Consider the following 12,691-nt stretch of genomic DNA (forward strand, 5'->3'; position numbering starts at 1 on the left):
TGTGGGTTCTGCTACTCTGGAATTTAGTTATTATTTAAAGATATTTGAATTGCAGAGTTGAGCAAGTTCCTGCCTTTACTCTGCCATAGTGCCTACCTTCACATTTTGCAAATGGGAAAACTGAGACCCAGAGAGATTAAATTATAATTATTTCTTTTAATTTTATCTACTCATTTAAGGCAATGGGGCTTAAATGACTTTTCCAAGGCTAGGCAATTATTAAGTGTCTGAGGTCACATTTGAACTCAGGTACTCCTGGCTCCAGTACTGGTGCTCTATCCACTCCACCACCTAGCTGCCCTGAGAGATTAAATTATTTGCCCAAGATCACACAGGTAGTAATTATTCAAAGAGTAATTTCACCTCAGGTCTTCTGATTACAGTAATCTTAAGATTTATAAAACCTTTTTCTTAAACAAACAAAAACACCTCTGAGATAGAAATAGGACAAATACTATTATCCATATTTTAAAAATGAGAAGACTAAGGTCCAGATGAAATGATCTGTTCATCTAAGTAATATGACAGATTAACCCTTCCCACAGTAGTTCCTATTAAAACACAACAAACAAAAGGGGGAAGGAAAATTAACATTGGCATAAAGTGCAAAATGTAATTTTTACAAAATTGCTGCAGACGCATATAATAGCAATTTTAATTAATTTTCTTCTCCACTTTGCATTTAATTTTTTTCAGTCACACACCCAGTAGAAATCAGAACCTGAATTTATGGATGCATTTTTTCCTGTCACTATACTCCTTGAGCAAGTTGCATTTTTTTCTAGGCCTCAGTTTTCCTATTTATAAAATGAGGAGGTTGGACTAGGTGACCTCATAGAACCCTTCCATCTCTAAATCTATGATGCTATCAGTTCAGAGTCCTTTCTGGCATTAAATCTTCCCAAGATCATGAGATCATTCCAAGAGAGTGTTATCAAGTTTAAGTGGATGCCCACAAAAATGTCAATCTCAAGTTACTCCTGAATTATTGATTTAATAGTATTAGAGAATCACAGCTTTTGAGCTGGAAGGGACAACTTCCTCATTTTACAAATGAAGATTTTATGTTATACCACATTCATATATATAGATATAATGTATATGTATACACACACACACACACACACACACACACACACACACACATATATATATGTATATATTGACACAGAGAGAGAATAGGAGGGAAGGAGGGAGACATAGAAAGAATGGAATTATGGTATCCCTATTATTAAAACAGCCAATTTCCACCCCACCGCCCCAGATTATAAGGGAGAGATCCCAATCTAGAAAGGTCTGGAACTAGAACTTCCAGGACATACATATACATTTATATAATAGAGCAGAAGGGAAGTTAATGGCTTCTTTGGGGATGCTCACAACATCTTTGTAATCTTGCTTCACCCAGAGCTTGCTATCCCAAGCAGGGATGTGTTTTTGTGCATAGCAAAGTCAGAATTAGGCCATCTGGCAATTATAGTCTACTGATGATTTTATAGGCATTTTCTCTAATCAACAGAAGCCTATATTAAGTGCTGAAAACTTGGGCAGGGAGGAAGTAGGGTGAGGGAGAAGGAGGAACAAAGAAATATCAGAACTGGTCCATACCCTTAGGCTGCATACAACCTCAGCAAGAAGATATAATCTAGAGGATAATTATTTGTTAGCCTATATTTTTAAGTATGATGGCTAGCATATAGCACAAAGTCAGTAGGCACTTCTTGTCTGTTATGTTTGCCTTTCTTCAATCCATCCATCTGATCCATCCCTCTCTCTTTTCCCCTCTCTGTCTTGTTCTCTCTCTCTCTCTCTCTCTCTCTCTCTCTCTCTCTCTCTCTCTCTCTCTGTCTCTGTCTCTGTCTCCATCTCACTCTGTTTCTCTGTCTCTTTGTATCTGGTTGTCTCTATTGCTGTCTCTGTTTCTCCCTGCCTCTCTGTCTCTCACTCCCACTCAGATTCTGTTTCTGTCTCCATCTCTCTGTTTCTCTGTCTCTTTGTCTCTGTCTCTATTGTTGTCTCTGTCTCTCTCTCTCTCTCTCTGACTCTCAGTATCTCTATCTCTCTGTCCCCATCTCCCTCTGTTTCTCTGTCTCTTTGTCTCTGATTCTTTTTTGCTGTTTCTATCTCTCTGTCTCTGACAATGCAGTGGACAATAGAGTACTAAACTTTGGCATCAGGAAACATGGTCTTGACTCCAGCTGGGAGAATCACTTAACCCCAAACAGTTTCCATTTCTTCACCTTTAAAATGGGGATGATACATTCTCAGGACCTGGCTCATAGAATTGTTCTAAAGAAAAGAAGCCATTACAACTCTAAAGAACTATCAAAATATAAATAATATTAATCATTATAAATAACTAATTAACTAATTTTCCTTCTGCATCGAAGAGGAGGACCACAAGGACCAGTCAAGTCATTGGTGAGCTTCCCAATTCTATTTATGATAGTGAGGAGTGTGTTTGACCAGGTGTCCTCACTTGCCTTTACCTGAAAAAATCCACCCCATTGCCTGAATGATAGGAGACAGGACTATTGGAGATGGTCAGGCTTCTGGAGGAGTCTCTTGGCCTTGAACTGGTTTCTCTAACTCCTGTATCATTGAGGAACATGGGGCCACATCACCACTGGCAAGCACCAGCATATGACTTGCGGCAACCTGAAATAGCCCAGCCTATTTCTCAATAGACTATGGGTCAATTCGACCTTTCCTCTCAGACTTTCCACTCATGTTTAATATTAGGACAATGCCACTCATAGGTCTCTGCCCAGAGTTAGACTCAGCAGACTCCACCAAAACTACTGGAACCACCAGGACCATGACATTTTCCAAGGTGTAGCTGTCTCTTTCTGGGCAGCCCTGCCCTTCGCAAAAAAAAGAAACCTCTCCACAAACTGACCACTAAGACCTGCATCGGGTCCAGACCCTAGGCTTCCAGGTCCACCACAGAGGTCCTCCTACTCTTCCCTTGGCCTAATTGTTCTGGGGCCTTGGCCCTGAGGAGACTCAAAAATCTGGGCCTTTGTCTGCTCCTGTGCAGCCCACCCATTACTAGCAATGGCTGGGTATGAACCTGATGCTCCAGAACCATTCATTTTCAAGGTCAGTTAATAGACATTCAAAAAGGAGAGGGATTCTTATATGGATACTGGAGTAGATAGAAAATGGCTTCATACTGGGGGGGGGGAGGGTTTTGAAGGGTGGTCAAGGTTTATATGAGGAAGGGCAATCAAAATCAAGGGAAATAGTTAAATTTAAGAAATCACCAGGTATTGGGGAGGAGCAGAGGATTAGCTTTGGCAAAATAGACTTTGAAAAAAGCCTTTCCTTATCAGAGAAAAACATTGAAAGTATTAGAGTGGATGAAAATTATGGAAGAGAAGTGTCTCTAGAAGTGGTCCTGTGCTTTGACATTTCTACTTTTCCTTGGGACCAAGGGCCTACTTTATAGCTTCAGTCTCTGCTCCCTAGAAGGGACTTAGTAGATGGACAGATGTCTTTGTTACTGACCAACTGACTTCTGGCCCCTTTTGAGAACTCAACTCCCTCACTCCTTTGTTAACTTCTTGTACCTGTCTGCACTTCTATCTATCACCTTCTGGGACCTTCCCCAGTTCCCCGGCCCACCCTGTTAGGTCTGTCTGAGGTGGGCCTTTAGTTTGAGGTGGCCCTTCCCCTGTCTTCAGCCCTGTTCTGATTCCACCAAGTCCTAGAACAGACCCAAATAACTAGGGCACTAGGTCACACATTAGTTTTCTCAATGATTTCAAATAAACAACAGCAACAAACGAAAAATCAAAGAACAAATGACTCAGATATTAGTTTTTCACATTCAAATGTTTTCCAATTCTTCCCAATGGATCAGTGGCATAAAAAGGTAAAGATGCCCCTATGTCATACTGTTATTGTCATAAAAGGGTTTATATTATTTATATATTATTATAATATTAATATTATTTATATATCAATTATATATTATTTATATATTGTATTATATTATATATTATTTTTTCCTATATATATTATTGTTTCCAATTATTTGTAGTTTTCAACATTCATTTTTGTAAGATTTGGAGTTCCATATTTTTCTTTCTCTGTGTCCCTTCTTCCCAATGGGTCAAAGGCATAGAAAGGTAAAAATTATTTCTATTAGACTGTCTTTGCCATAAATGATCATGGGTAAATTCAAATTTAAATTTTCATATTTTTATATATTTTACTTTTTTCCAATTGCATGTAAAGATAGTTTTCCACATTCATTTTCTGTAAGATTTGGAGTTCCACATTTTTCTTCCTCTCCCTCTTTCCTACCCTCTCCCTATAATAGTAAGTAATCTGATATAGGTTATATATGTACAATCATGTTTAACATATTTCCACTAAATTTGATATTTTAATCCATACTACAAGAATTACAAAATATGACCAACTGCCAACTATAGTAATTTTCCAAAAGTGACATTTGAAGGATAGGGATCTTCAGTTTCTTTTATCAGTCATATTGTCACTTGGTTTTTCTAAGAAAGATGCCTTGCACACTCAGAACTTTAAAGTTATTTTGCTCAGGGTCAGACAGTTAATATACATGTCAAAGTTGTGACTTGAAGGCAGGTCTGGCTAGTTCTAAGACCAATTCTCCATCCACTATGCCTTGATGTCTCTATGATGCTGGGGAAAATTTTAAGAGCACTTTTCCAGCATCAAATGCCTTTGGCATGAAAAATAGAGAAAGAACAAGCCAGAGTAAAAAGGAAATGGTCTCTTTGTTGACCATGTACACTGAGTTTTCATTTTAGGTTTTAACAATGAGTATATATCGTTCACATGTAAAATCTTGTCTTCAAAAAAGCCTTTGTTCTTGAGTATTTTCTAGTGCAGTGAAATGAATGGTCCCCAGTTTCTGAGATCTACAAATGATTTCAAAGCTGAACTCCTAGCACAAATTCTAGAGTCTAATGTGACACGTTTCTAACTTAACCTCTATCTTTCCCAACAGATGACGTTTGATCCAGAAATCTTCTTCAATGTTTTATTGCCCCCAATTATCTTTCATGCTGGATATAGTTTGAAGAAGGTAAGTTTGACTGATATCTCTCCTCCTACCTCCTTCAAAAGTAGAAAAATCCTATGACATTATCTGGCCAGACAATTTTACTCTAAGTAAGAGGAGAAAAAAATACATAAACTTTATATCGCTTAAATGTATTTGCCTCCTCCAAATGCAAAGCTACTTAACTTGAAATAAAATTAATAAAATTCTTAACTTGAATATCAATTAATTAATAAAATTCTTTCCAATGGCTACAAACTATGGCAAATTGAACCAAGCTGAAAAGATGCTGTATATGGGCTCACTTACTATGTTTCTAATTCAACTACCAGCCTGGCTAAGTTAGGAGAGTCTAATCACCAGATTGACTCTAGGCTGATGAATGTTTCACCATAGAAACTCTTCACGAGCATCTGCTAAATTGCCATGAGTTTATGATCTGTTTTAGAGAAGAATGTCCCAAGACTGAGGAGGTCATAGTAACTCAAGTGTTGAAGAAAGAAATGTCTTTGGCACTATCTTATATCCCAGACTTTTCCTTTTCCTTCAGATAATAACAACTGGCATTCATATAATCATTTAAGTTTTCTTAATACTTTACACAAAAATGTCACAAGATATTTACTATAGATTTTATTATTTGCAAGTTACAGATGTAAACATTTCATTGAATTTTCATAGTTTCATAGAGTTTCAATTACTTATTCAAGATCAAATTGACAATTAGAGCTTTCTCCTTCCTTACCTTGAGATCAGTTTTCTTTCAGGCACATCATATCACATCCTAGATTATTAATTAAGCTTGAATGCCTAATTTACAGGCAATAATTCTGGTAGAGAAACCTTATAGTAAAACACCAATGATTTATTCATTAAAAATTGATACTATCATGCAAAAATCTATTATTATTTAGACAAATCTATAGCTTCCTAGGTTGACATTTCTGTACACCATGATCTAATCATCAAGGTAAAAATGTTGGTTTTATTAGAACCATTTAGTTCCAAGTTGTACCATCTTCCCTTCTCCTCCCTGATTCTTTTCCCTCTTCTTAACTTATTTAGGAGTATTTAGTAGGAAACAAAATGATAATGAGAAAAGAGTGATTCTAATCTACTATCTAGAATCAAATTACTTGCAGATTCTTCCTTCAACAGTTACCTGTATGACCTTGAATGAATCATTTGATCTCCCTCAGTGAGTTTCCTAAGCTATAAATAAAAAAAAGTGGGACTAGATGAGTTCTGAAATCCTTTCCACTCCATGAGCAATACTCATACAAAGGTCATCAAACTACAGTGAAATATGTCTAGGTTTAAATTTTTGAAACTGTGATTAAATCCTTATGTGTTGTATTTTGTTTTTTTTCCTCTATGAAAATTTTTCTCTTCTCTTTGATCATTATTCACCACCTTTCTTGGGTTATTTCTTTTCCAGAGACATTTTTTTCAAAATTTGGGATCAATTTTAACATACGCCTTTTTGGGAACTGCAATTTCCTGTATTGTTATAGGGTAAGTGAAACCTCAAGTATTTAATTTTGACTAATATATTGAAATGACATGTCTTTAATATTCTAAACTTTGTAATCACGATAGCAATAGTCATTTAGTTACACAAACAATAAGGGATCTATCATATGCCTTTATTCTTCAGATGGAAATATATAACTAGCCTCTTATTTACAAGTTTTCTTTATAAAATTAGATGTGTTAAACAAGAAAGTAAAAATATTGTTTGTTTCTATATTCCTTTCTGAACTCTTTTCCTGCATATTTATATAAATATATTGCTATTATAATTATTTCTATAATGATTTTGCTGTTTTCATTTTGTATTTTTTCATTGATCTTTTTTCCATTCAGGGAATTTCTTTATGTTTGCCATTTCTTATGATATAGTAATGTTCCATTATATTCATATGTTACAATTTTTCTAGTAATTTCCCAGTCATGAGTAATGTAGGCTATTTCTAATTTTTCTTTTTCTTTTACAAATAATATTTCTATTATTTATCTTATAACAAATAATGCTTCTTTATTTTTGTACAACTGAATCTTGTTTTTCTTCCCATAACTTTCTTAGGATGTTGTCTGAGTAGCGTGGTCATTGGGTCAAAAACATGAAGTTTTCTAATTCTTATTCTAAAAGTGTCATATTGCTTTCCAAAAGTATTGCACCAATCCATAGTTTGACCCATTATATAATAGAGTGTTTGTTTCTCCACAATCCCTTAAGCCTTGCATTGTGCCATTTTAAAAGAATCTTTGTTAATGTATGGAAAAGGCTTCATAGGATTGTTTAAATATATTTCCTTATTATTTAGATAGATTATTAAAATTAGATGAGTTTTATAAGGGTGGATGATTTGTGTTTCTATTTGGTTAACTACCTGTTCATACAATTTAAGTATTTATCTACTAGACACTGGATTTTAATCTTATAAATTCAATTCTTTACAGATTTTGTACATGAGATTTTTTTAGCATAAATATTTATGACAAAACTTTAAAATGAATCTATATCTTTATTCTATACACATTGATCCTTCAGTTCTTTTTTCCATAATTTTTTTAATTTGTTGAAGAGATAAGAATTTTTTCCTCTTCACAATTAATATAAAATTATCAATCATTTAATTTTCTTCTTTTTAGATAACTAAAATTATTTGAGCTATTGGAGGAATTTATTACCATGTATCATGCAAAATGGAGCTAAATGTTCTCTAAGGTTACTTACATTTTTAAATCTATGATCTTATGATCTAATGAGTTTGGGATTTGGGGAAGGAGATTTTTGGTATTTTTTGGTATTTTTTGCATATTGCCATAGCATTTTGTCCAATTATTTTTGTTTTTGTCTTACTAAGTAGTCATAGTATTTGATGATACTTTGTCTGATAATTGTATGATAGAGTCAATAAAATCATCAAAAATAAATATCTTTGAAATTCTGAACATACAAAGAAAGTCTCAGTCATAGTTCCCCCCCAGGGCATTTACATTCCAATTGGAGTATAATTCTAATTTAGAGCTGGGGAAGACTGTGGAACTAGCCATATAATCTATCATATGTCTTTAGTACTAATGCTTATATAATCTATACTATTGACTTGTTTTTGTTTAATCTAGGACCTGAAAGCTTTATCACAATAATTATCAATTTGTAAAATTTGAGGTTGATTAGTAAAAATCTTTCTCTTTTCTTTGATAAAAACCCTTGGTAGTCTTGTCAACTTGATCTTCCATGCAAATTTTATCAACCCAACCTTTGATGTTTAAAACAATTTTTATTGCTGAAAAACAGTTAAACCAAACCATCAGCAAAATGACTTCATCTGACAGCATCTACAGAATTTCCTCCTCCCACCTCTCTGCAAAGAGGACAGAAGTGGACTTCATTATCTTTACTCCATCAACCCTTGACTTTTATTCTAGCCGGTTGTTATTTATTCTAGCCTAAGAGATGGTTATGAAACTTCAAATTGACATTAATTTATTCATTCTCCCAATTCTTGTATAAGATGTTATTACCTGAAGAGTTTAGGAAGCCTCCTGGCTGTTTCAACAGTGCTTTTGGTTTAAGCTAGCTGCTAAGTGTGTATTTGTTTACTAAGCAAAGCTACCTTGTCCGGAAGGTGAAAATCTCTCCCACCTAATTTAAATACACCAAAGGTGACTTCTTGTCTATAATAGGTACTTAATAAATATTCATTTAATTGAGTTCAATTGGACATTTGAAAATGATTTATTTTGCCTTGAGATAGAAGCTTACTGAAGCTTAGGTCTAAAATTTTATCAGGACTGAATTCCTCAGTGACGTTGATATTGATTATGACATGAGAAAGTGGAGTTTGTAATTAAAAGACAAGTGTTTTCCAGAGGTCTTATTCTACCGCAAGTTGGATATTCTGTACAGCACCTAACATATTATAGGTATTCAATATCTAGGTATAATGACTTCATTTAAAGTTCCTAACACTATTGAACACTGCAAACTTCAGGCTAATAGCTTTTACATAAGTATTCATTCAAATCAAGGACAATTTATTAAGTGACTATTGTAACAAGGCAAAAATTAGGTAGTCACAAACTAATAATGAGAAATGTCCTCTCGGCAAAGAAGTGGGAGGAGGAAATGGTGTACATGCTGTCAGATGAAGTCATTTTGCTGATGGTTTGGTTTAACTGCTTTTCAGTAATAAAAGTTGCTGAAATTTACATGAAGACCAAATGGACAAGAATATCAAGGGTTTTAATCAAAAAAAAGAGAGAGATTTTTACTAATCTCTTACTTATGGACATCCTCTATGTTTATCAGTATCAATATAATGTCAAGAGAATTTGAGGTAGGTCACCAATGTATTGGGTGGATACTTGTATTCTGAATTTATGGGGATATGTGGATAAGATTCAGAAAAGATGGGGAGACATATGATCAACATTGGTCAAGAGAGTGCCCATATGGATAAAATTGAAGATTCACTGGAGCATCATAATAAACTGCTCCAGGTATGGCATACATTTTTTCCAATTTAGTTATAAAAATTAGAAGAAAAAATAATTATTACCTCTCAATTAAAAGAAGTTATGGCAGAAAAAGGAAAGATTTGAAGGTAGAAAAATAAAGATTTTGAACAACAAAAACAAATCCTACAGATTAATAAGGAAAGATTGAGAATAAAATATTGCCATTTTTAAATAGACAAAATCCATAACGAATTAACATAAATGAGTGAAAATTACCCATTTCTTTGTAGTTGAGTGGTCAAAGAATAGAAACATATAGTTATCCAAAATCTAAATACAGGTTATCAATAACTACCTTCAAAACTCTCCAGACTCTCTAGTAATTGCACATTTAAACAATTCTTGAAATTATTATATACATTAAACCAGAAAAGACTGTCAAAAATTACAAAAATTAAAGGTTCCCTGGTCTCAAGGAGTTTGTACTCCATTGAAATAACCATTTTTATTTAAACATCATATCTGATTAAAATAGATATGAAGTATAGTTTAAGCATTGATTAGGATAATGAATTTTTACTAGCACTACAATTTTTCCCTTTTTATCATTTCTTTATCTTTGAAATAATACTTTATGCTTTATTACTTTACATTGATTTTACTTTACATTGATACATTTCTATTGAGGAAGCCTAAGATGAAACTAGAAACTTCTTTCTCATTAATCTTTTTAGGAAAAAAAATAGCTTTTGTTTATTTCTTTTTTTACATCCCCAAAATTTTCTCTACTATCCCTTTCTGCCTCCCTTGCAGAAATCTATTTTATATAACACATACTATTTTTGAAAAAAATTAAAAAGAAAGAAGAAAAGCAAAATTGATCAGTATATTGAAAAAGTCTGAAAATATATGAAATGTACTATACTTGTAGTTCTCTCTTGTGTTCCAATCATATTTTTTGCTTTTAGGTCAGGCTTATTTCTGTATTTAGGTAATAATCATTTGTGTGGAGGGGGGAAGGGTGATTCATTTCCCTTGTTGTAGTCACTTTATGTATAGTTTTCTTGGTTCTATTTCTTTTTGCTTATTTCATATAGATCTTTTAATGCTTCTATAATTCATCATATTCATAATTTCTTATGGCACAGTAATATTTCATCACATTTATGTTCCACAATTGTTTAACCATTCCTTAACTTGATAGGTATTTACTAAGAATTGAGAATTCTCAATTCTTTGCTATCACAAAAAGTGAAAGAATTGAGAATTCCCAATTCTTAGTATAGGTGTATATATTCTTCTCAAAGGCTTCCTTGTGGTATGAATCTAGTAGTGGAATTCCTCCGTGGGAAAAGTCACTTTAGTCCTAATTCTGAATTGCTTTCCAAAAATGGTTGGATTGATTTACTGTTCCACCAAAAAAGCACTAGTGTTAATTTCTTTCCATAATCCCTCTGACAATTGATTAGTCTTATTTATCATCATTGCCATTTTTTAGCTTTCCATTCACCTTCATATGAAAGCTTTAATAGAAAAAAAAAAGATGAATAACACAATATTATAGAAACTTCTAGAATGGCATGTTTTTTATTTATAGTGTACATATATTATATACTAGAAATTTATGAAGTCATTTCTTGGACTATTATTTGACTAGTGTGCAAACAAGGTAAGCAACCATTATAATTCTGGTAGCAAACTTTGTAAAGGAAGAGAAAAGCAAATAGATGCCTGACAGGCAGATTTTTGCGTAGATTAGCAAAATATCATTTGTTTAGGAATTCTATTCATTAGACTTTAAGTCTAACAAAAAGTATCATATTCAATATTTCTAATGTAAAAATTAGGAAAAGTCACAAAGACCCATCCATACCCATCCAGCAGAAAATTTTTGAAGATGGCAAAGGCCCTCTCATGATTTCATCTGAAAAGTAATTCCCAGATAAGGAAACTCCCTCTGCCAAGGGTTGATACCTTTTCTGAAATGTACAATCTTAGAGAACTTCCTAGAGCACAGCACAGTTCCTAGTCCATTGTAGGTACTTCATGAATATTTATTGATTGATCATCTACAGTTTTAAGGTATTAGGTTCAGAGTCACTCAGCATGTATCAGAAGAAGTATGTTCAAATGTTCAAAACTTGGATGTTCCTGGTTCTAAGGAGGTTCTCTATTCAGTACATTGTGCTGACTCTCATGCTTAGGATATATTATTGTTTAGTGGCTTTTCAATTGAGTCCCACTCTTCATGATTCCCTTTGGGGTTTTCTTGGCAAGGATGCTGAAATGGTTTGCCATTTCCTTCTTCAGGAGATTAAGACAGAAGTTAAGAGATTTGTTCAGGGGGGCAGCTAGGTGGAGCAGTGAATAGAGCACCGGCCTTGGAATCAAGAGTACCTGGGTTCAAATCCGGCCTCAGACACTTAATAATTAGCTAGCTGTGTGGCCTTGGGCAAAGCCACTTAACCCCATTGCCTTGAAAAATCTAAAAAAAAGAGATTTGTTCAGGATCTGAGACTGAATTTGTACTCAGTCTTCCTAACTCCAGGCCCAGCATTCTATCCACTGAGCCATCTAGTTGCTCCAGAGGATTTCAACTATTTTCATTCAAATATTTGCTCTTTATACTTCATGCAACACATATTTATTAAATTCCCTAGTACATGGTCTTAAAATGCTACGGACTGTTGATATAAAGCTCCTTAGAGATTTTTATTCCACTCAGGGGATACAACATTTATACAAATAAGAAAGAGTAGGATAATTTGAGGAGGGAGGGGTTACTCTTTTTGAATATTATTTTATTTTATTTCTTCAATTACATGCAAAGATAGTTTTCAACTTCATCTCTTTTTTGGGGTTTCTGCAAGGCCATGGGATTAAGTGACCTGCCCCTGGTCACATAACTAGGCAATTATGAAGTGTCTGAGGCTGGATTTTACTTCAAGTCCTCCTGACTCCAAGGTTGGTGCTCCATCAACTTCATCTTTATGTAAGCTTTTGAGTTACACATTTTTCCACCTCCCTCCATTCCCTCGCCCATCCTCATGGTAGCACATAATCTCATGTAGTTTATAACATCTACAATTATGTTTGGCATTTTTTCCACAATGGTCACATTGTGAAAGAATAGTCAGTACTAAAAAAAAATGTGAAAGGAAGTTAAAACAT

At 34.0% G+C, this 12,691-nt stretch overlaps 1 protein-coding gene across 1 annotated transcript in view; it reads left to right on the plus strand.

Annotated features, from left to right (window-relative positions):
* SLC9A9 (solute carrier family 9 member A9) overlaps positions 1–12,691 on the plus strand; it is a 738,251-nt gene that overhangs the window by 64,232 nt on the left and 661,328 nt on the right. The window contains exons 3-4 of the mRNA XM_074191139.1: positions 4,997–5,074; positions 6,489–6,565. Of these exons, the coding sequence (XP_074047240.1) occupies positions 4,997–5,074; positions 6,489–6,565 (155 nt within the window). The remainder of the gene's footprint in view (positions 1–4,996; positions 5,075–6,488; positions 6,566–12,691) is intronic.

Source organism: Macrotis lagotis, chromosome 6 (assembly GCF_037893015.1).
Source record: "Macrotis lagotis isolate mMagLag1 chromosome 6, bilby.v1.9.chrom.fasta, whole genome shotgun sequence".
Classification (NCBI taxonomy): domain Eukaryota; kingdom Metazoa; phylum Chordata; class Mammalia; order Peramelemorphia; family Peramelidae; genus Macrotis; species Macrotis lagotis.